Source organism: Staurois parvus, unplaced genomic scaffold, assembly GCF_062004578.1.
Source record: "Staurois parvus isolate SC_StPar_1 unplaced genomic scaffold, SC_StPar_1.0 ptg000388l, whole genome shotgun sequence".
Classification (NCBI taxonomy): domain Eukaryota; kingdom Metazoa; phylum Chordata; class Amphibia; order Anura; family Ranidae; genus Staurois; species Staurois parvus.
In genome coordinates, this window is record NW_028318184.1 from 2,948,035 (window position 1) to 2,956,084 (window position 8,050).

An 8,050-nucleotide genomic window follows, 5' to 3' on the forward strand; every position below is an offset into this window, starting at 1 on the left:
CAGCAGCAGCAGCAGCAGCATCAGGTGGACCTGGAGCAGGACCTCAAACAACAGGCTTAGGCCTACTTGGACAGCACCCTGCCAACCGAGGTAGACAATCCCCTTGACTACTGGGCAACGAAACTTGACCTTTGGCCCCAACTAGCTGAATTTGCCCTTGAAAGGCTGTCATGCCCGGCCAGTAGCGTGGCATCGGAGCGCGTGTTTAGTGCGGCAGGAGGTATTGCAACTCCGCGGAGGACACGACTGTCCACCCAAAGTGTGGAGAGACTGACGTTTGTGAAAATGAATCAGGCGTGGATTAGTCTGGATTTCAAACCACCAGTTCCTGACACAACTGACTAAATCCGCCATGAATCATGCCCCAAACATGTGCCACTTTCAGGTCTCCTCACACTGCTGGTGTGTTCCATTTTTTGTCATAGGGTGCTGGCAGATTACGGGCCTCCCATAGCTGCTGCCAGGCCCCTAATCTGCCATGGGCCCCTATACCGCCTCCTCATGCTGCTGCCAAGTCCAGAGTCTCTCATGGGTCCTTGTACGGCCTCCCATTGCTGCTGTCTCCATCGCCACACTCTGCCATGTGCCACTTTCAGGTCTCCTCACACTGCTGGTGTATTCCATTTTTTGTCATAGGGTGCTGGCAGATTACGGGCCTCCCATAGCTGCTGCCAGGCCCCTAATCTGCCATGGGCCCCTATACCGCCTCCTCATGCTGCTGCCAGGCCCGTAATCTGTCATGGGCCCCTGTTGTCGCTTGTTGGCATATTCCGCTCGTTCAGATGCTCCTTCTCCTGCTACTCCTCTTCACGGATTCCGTCAGCAGTCTTTCTTGGAATCCGTTTCCAAGAGACAACAGTTTGCGAGCACGCACCAGACGGTGCAGAAACTGAACGTCCTCCTGTCCAAGTTGCTGCTGCCAGGCTTGTAATCTGTCATGCGCCCCTGTACCGCCTCCTCATGCTGCTGCCAGGTCCAGAGTGTGTCATGGGCCCCCGTACCGACTCCAAATGCTGCTGCCAGGCCCGTAATCTGTCATGGGCCCCTGTACCGCCTCCCCATGCTGCTGCCAGGTCCAGATTGTGTCATGGGTCCCTGTACGGCCTCCCATTGCTGCTGCCAGGCCTGTAATCTGCCATGGGCCCCCCTACCGACTCCTCATGCTGCTGCCAGGCCCGTAATCTGCCATGGGCCCCTGCACCGCCTCCTCATGCTGCTGCCAGGTCCAGAGTGTGTCATGGGTCCCTGTACGGCCTCCCATTGCTGCTGTCTCTATCGCCACACTCTGCCATGTGCCACTTTCAGGTCTCCTCACACTGCTGGTGGTTTCCATTTTTGTCATAGGGTGCTGCATGGCCTCCCATTGCTGCTGCCTCCACCGCCACACTGTGGCTCCACACTCTGGTTTTGGCCCCGTGACTGGCCAAATGAGTGAAGTGTGCGGTGATTCTAAGATCGACGGCACTCATCTGCATGTCATACTGCCTGACAGTATTATTTCTCTTCCCCAGCAGACTCCAAGGGCATTTAAATTAAAGGTACAGTGTTCAGCACTAATATTAAGTCTCTCTGAAGCCTAGAAACACCCTTTTTTAAGTTAAATTCACAGCGAATATATTCGACTCGAATCGAATTTTTTCTACGAATTCGCCGAATCAGTCGAATCGAATTTTTGAATACTTCGCTCATCTCTAATCAGCACCAATAAAACATGCTGTAGCTGACCAGGTGGTTTTGTTCATGAGTTGTAGGGTATTATTTCTGAAGCACCTCTACGGGGGTACTATTTCCCAATTTATAGATGGGAAAAGACAGTTTGATTCTGACAATCTTTTTTTATTCCCTTAGAATTTCTAGATGATGACTTAGATGATGATAATCAATGTGCAAAGAAAATTGCTCAACAAGCTGCGAGTCTTACACCTTGGTAAGTGACGGAGTTCTGAATATACTGGAAGAGACAACACATTGGCAATACTTATTATAAATGTTACTGTGGAGAGGGTTTGGAAAGACACCTACAGTAGCTTTAAACAGCTCAGAATTCATTCCTTCTTGCGATTATTACCCGTATTTGTTTGTCTAGAGATTTACCTGCAGAAGGAAGCTCACAGTGGCATCAACAGCAGCTGTTAGGCATGCCTGCCAGATAATGCACACTTCCAGACCAGGCCTTTTCTGGTACTTTTTGTTTACAAATCAAATAATTTTTTTCCAGAAAATTACTTAGAATCCCCAAACAGTATATATTTTTTTTAAAGCAGGGACCCTAGAGGATAAACTGGGTTTTGTCATTTTTATGTCACACGGTATTTGCACAGTAGTTTTTCAAACACAATGTTTTGGGAAAAAATACGCTTCTTTGAATATTGATGCAAAAAAACACAATACATAACCCAATTTTATTGTAAAATATGTTATGCTGAGTAAATAGATACATGACATGTCACACTTTTAAATTGTGCACTCCCGTGCAACACCAACAAACGACATACATTTTACTATCCATAGGTGAAGTTTTAAAAGCTTTTACAGGTTACCACTTAGATTTACAGAGGAGGTCTGGTGCTAGAATTACTGCTCATGACCTGACATTCACGGTGATACAGTACCTTGAAAAAATATTCATACCCCTTGAAATTCTCCACATTTTGTCATGTTACAACTGAAAACATAAATGTATTTTATTGGGATTTTATGTGATAGACCAACACAAAGTGGCACATAATTGTGAAGTGGAAGGAAAATGATAAATGGTTTTCTTACAAATAAATATCTGAAAAGTCTGGCGTTCATTTGTATTCAGCCCCCTTTACTCTGATACCCCTAACTAAAATCTAGTGGAACCAATTGCTTTCAGAAGTCACCTAATTAGTATATAGAGTCCACCTGTGTGTAATTTAATCTGAGTATAAATACAACTGTTCTGTGAAGCCCTCAGAAGTTTGTTAGAGAACATTAGTGAACAAACAGCATCATGAAGGCCAAGGAATGCACCGGCAAGGTCAGGGATAAAGTTGTGGAGAAGTTTAAAGCAGGATTAGGTTATAAAAAAATATCCCAAGCTTTGAAAATCTCATGGAGCACTGTTCAATCCATCATCCGAAAATGGAAAGAGTATGGCACAACTGCAAACCTACCAAGACATGGCCATCCACCTAAAATGACAGGCCGGGCAAGGAGAGCATTAATCGGAGAAGCAGCCAAGAGGCCCATGGTAACTCTGGAGGAGCTGCAGAGATCCACAGCTCGGGGAAGAGAATCTGTCCACAGGACAACTATTAGTCGTGCACTCCACAAATCTGGTCTTTAGGGAAGAGTGGCAAAAAGAAAGCCATTGTTGAAAGAAAGCCATAAGAAGTCCCATTTGCAGTTTGTGAGAAGCCATGTGGGGGACACCGCAAACATGTGGAAGAAGGTGCTCTGGTCAGATGAGACCAAAATTGAACTTTTTGACCTAAAAGCTTAACGCTATGTGGCGGAAAACTAACATTGCACATTACTCTGAACACACCATCTCCACTGTGAAACATGGTGGTGCCAGCATCATGTTGTGGGGATACTTTTCTTCAGCAGGGACAGGGAAGCTGGTCAGAGTTGATGGGAAGATGGATGGAGCCAAACACAAGGCAATCTTAGAAGAAAACCTGTTAGAGTCTGCAAAAGACTTGAGACTGTGGTGGAGGTTCACCTTCAAGCAGGACAACGACCCTAAACAGACTTAAATTCAATTGAGAATCTGTGGCAAGACTTGACAATTTCACAAGTGTAATAAAAGCGCCACACCCTTAATACTTTAAAGCAGCAATTCCACCTCAAAAAAACCAAATAAATTTCTTAGTGCTATAACTTAAATAAAGGAATGCGCTAAAACCACAAACTATTCCTAATTTAGTGTAGAAACATTAGTGCAAAAGATATATCTATTCTCAATTAATATAAAAAAATATCAAAATTATGTGCAAAACTATTTTTTAGTGCATAAGTAATTTAAATAATTAAATTTGTGAATATAAAAAAATGTCCAATTCTGAATTTCTTCAAATGTCCAAACAAATCCTTTTCAAATTCAGGTGCTCTCAAAGAAATTGTGCCAAAATCCACCACCAAAGTAAAGTTGGGTAACTCACCAGAGCTCCATGCTGATCAATCTCAAGATCAGCAAAAAACGCTTTTTGCTCTGGGAGCAGATGCAATGAATCAACTTCTCAGGTGTGATGATCAATAGCTACACAATAATCCATAAGGTAGGTATCCACCACTCAATATAATAGTTCCAGGAGCCTTATATCACTCTCTCTTTTTATATCTCTCCACCGAGGTCATGTTTGGGAATGAAAGAGAAAATCATGGTGCAGCCAGTTTTTTATAAAAGTATCCAGCAATTTAATAAAGATTTACACTCACAAAAAGGGTGTCTTCACCGACACCAGTATAACAGCATAAAACAGCAAATGGTATAACAGTCTCCTGTTCCCCGCACACTCACTACAGTGCTCGTGACTCAATTTTCTCAAGTTTTTTGCTGATCTAGAGATTGATCAGCATGGAGCTCTGGTGAGTTACCCAACTTTACTTTGGTGGTGGATTTTGGCACAATTTCTTTGAGAGCACCTGAATTTGAAAAGGATTTGTTTGGACATTTGAAATTCAGAATTGGACATTTTTTTATATTCACAAATTTAATTATTAAATTACTTATGCACTAAAAAGTAGTTTTGCACATAATTTTGATATTTTTTTATATTAATTGAGAATAGATATATCTTTTGCACTAATGTTTCTACACTAAATTAGGAATAGTTTGTGGTTTTAGCGCATTCCTTTATTTAAGTTAAGACTTGACAATTGCTGTTCACAGACGCTCTCCATCCAATCTGACAGAACTTGAGCTATTTTTCAAAGAAGAATGGGCAAAAATGTCCCTCTCTAGATGTGCAAAGCTGGTAGAGACATCCCCAAAAAGACTTGCAGCTGTAATTGCAGCGAAAGGTGGTTCTACAAAGTATTGACTCAGGGGGGCTGAATACAAATGCACGCCACACTTTTCACGTATTTATTTGTAAAAAATTTTGAAAATCATTTATCATTTTCCTTCCACTTCACAATTATGTGCCACTTTGTGTTGGTCTATCACACAAAATCCTAATAAAATACATTTACGTTTTTGGTTGTAACATGACAAAATGTGGAAAATTCCAAGGGGTATGAATACTTTTTTAAGGCACTGTACCTCATGTGTAGGACAATCCCTGTTTGCGTGCATGCTTTCATGACCGAAGTGTGCTTTCACATTTGCAGGCAAGCACAGGGGGACAGGGGAACATTGATTTTTCATTTTTACACTGTTGCTTTAATTTTTTTTTCGATCAGTTTTATTGCTGTCACAAGGAATGTAAACATCCTTGTGACAGCAATAAGCATGTGACAGGTACTCTTTATGGAAGGATCTGGGGTTTATGAGACCCCAAATCCCTCCTCTGCCATTAAAAGCATTTAAAGCCCCAAGATTGGTGTTTTCGAATGCTGCTGATTTTTAAAAAATGGTGCCATTGACATCCGAGTAAACCAGAAGTGATGTCAGGTCATTGATTCCGGATTACTATAGTAGAGAAACGATCAAAGCCGATCCTAGATTTATTTGGCTCTCCGACCAGCTGTTGCTTCTGGTGGGATGGGAGAGCTTGAGCAAACTGCGGAAGGCGGTGGTGGTGCATCTCTTCCCACTGCTTGTAATAGCAATCAAGCGGAAAGTTATCATCTTTGATTGCTATTAGAAGAGAGCCGACTGTTGACTCTAAAAACCGGTAACGGGATAATGCATGATGTAGCTGCAGGCATCATCCCAGTACAACCACCCAAAGTCCAGGAATGTATGGTTCGGAAATGGTGAATAGCTTTGCCCTTTCAAGTAACTCTGTGTAGTGATTGAACAAAAGAGGGCACCAAAGGTTCATTATGTACAGGTTACAGAAGTAAATTTTTCCATATTTCTACCCTGATAGGCAGCAAAATGATTTATTGAAACATGTCTAACATTTCGGGACATATTCAGAGAACAGTGAATGAGACTTTCACCAAGCATTCACTAATGTAAAACACAAGTACCCAGAAGATTAGCTTGCATTGACTTGTGAATGGCAGGTTGACTGTTAATAAATATGTCCCCTAAAGTGGAACTCAGAACTTTCTTTTAGTTAGATAGCAGGTTTCTTCTTGGTGAGAGGAAATATCTCTCTGATGGGGATGCACACAATTCAGACCACCTGACAAGGTCTCAGATACACCCAATTGCAAATATACACCAATCAGCTATAACATTATGACGACTGACAGGTAAAGTGAATAACATTGATTATCTCATTACATGGCATCTAAAAGTGGGTGGGATAAATTAGGCAAGTGAACATGTTGTCCTTGAAGTTAATGTGTTGAAAGAAGAATAAAATGGACAAGCGTAAGGATTTGAGTGACTTTGACAAGGGCCAAATTGTAACGGCTAGAAGACTGGGTCAGAATAACAACAAAACAGCAGCTCTTGTGGTTTGTTCCCGGTCTGAAATGTCCAAGACCTACCATAAGTGGTCCAAGGAAGGAAAAACTGAACCAGCAGCAAGGCCAATTCTTATTGATGCATGTTGAAAATGAAGGCTGCCCTTGTGGTCCGATCCAATAGAAGAGTAAATGGAGCTCAAATTACTGAAAAAGTTAATGCTGGTTTCTATAGAAAGAAGACAGAATGCACTTCAGTTTGTTATTTATGAGGCTGTGTAGCCACAGACCAATCAGGGTGCCTATGCTGACCCATATCCACAGCCAATAGTGCCTACAATGGGCAGATGAGCATCAGAACTGGACAACGGAGCAATGAAAGAAGATGGCCTGGTGGGATAAATCATGTTTTCTTTTACCTCATGTGGCTGGTAGGGTGCATGTGCATTGTTTACCTGGGGAAGAGATGGCATCAGGATGAACTATGGAAAGAAGGCAAGTTGATGGAGGCAGAAATCACAGCATACCTTCAGAGGTCTAGTAGAGTCCATACCTTGACAAGGTGTGGGATGTTTTGGTGGCAAAAGGGGACTTACTCAATATTAGGTGGGTGTTATGATATGTTATGGTTGGTGGTCATAATATTATGGTTGATCGGTGTATATCCTATCTGTGACCCCCATCAGAGTTATGTTCATTCATTTTTTTTGTCTGCGAAATCCATAGAAGACATGTCACTGGAACCAGAAGGCAGGGACAATATTGGAATAATAACTAAAGGAGGGATTACAAAATCCAATATACAAAACTCATTTTTTAATCAAACATAGTCAGATATTTTTAAATCAAAATCAGCCTTTTATATTTTTTGTATAATTTACAATAATTTTTACCTTTCTGATACGGTTTGTGTGTTTTGTTGTTAATTTTTTTCCCAAGTCCTTATAAAGATAGGCCTGGATTTCTGTAGCACCTCAAGAGTGAAAATTAAAAGTATTACCAATACCCATTGGTGACTGGTTCTCTTTAAACAGATTCTGGCAATAAGGAAAGAAATGTAAATGAGATGGCAACAAAGTTCAGAGTGATTAAAGAATGATGGATACATTTATAATTTATATGTATTTCTGACTTGCAGGTATGGCTGGACTAAACATTGCAAAGGACGAAACTTGAATAAGTATACTTCTGGATGTTGAAAACAATAAATGGGTGTTCAGTTTTTAAACACACCAAGAAGAACAGAATTCTTTGCATGAAAAAAAAATGCATGCTTTCTAAAGTTTCAACTTAGCAAATTGAAATATATGCATTCATTATACTAAATAAAATCTGGTGGAGAAAACATGCTTCATTCTTCTTAACCACATGCTGTATATAAAATGACATTACCTTACGTGAGCATTCCATTAAGACTTAAGTCTGTGTGAGAAAATTCCTCGCATGTGTAGCACTACTCCCACAGGTGCCGCTTGGTAATTTGGGTTCTCTGTTGTGCCCCTTGATTCCAAAAACAACCTCAGCCCCTCTGACACACCTTTTTGATTGAAAGTTACTG

At 41.5% G+C, this 8,050-nt stretch overlaps 1 protein-coding gene across 2 annotated transcripts in view; it reads left to right on the top strand.

The window, feature by feature from the left end:
- LOC149455796 (lysozyme C-like) overlaps positions 1-7,837 on the top strand; it is a 54,540-nt gene extending 46,703 nt beyond the window's left edge. For both annotated transcript variants that reach the window (XM_089685882.1, XM_089685883.1), the window contains exons 4-5: positions 1,849-1,927; positions 7,631-7,837. In XM_089685882.1, coding sequence (XP_089542008.1) covers positions 1,849-1,927; positions 7,631-7,691 — 140 coding nt within the window. In that variant the 3' untranslated portion in view covers positions 7,692-7,837. The remainder of the gene's footprint in view (positions 1-1,848; positions 1,928-7,630) is intronic.
- Positions 7,838-8,050: the final 213 nt, after the last annotated feature.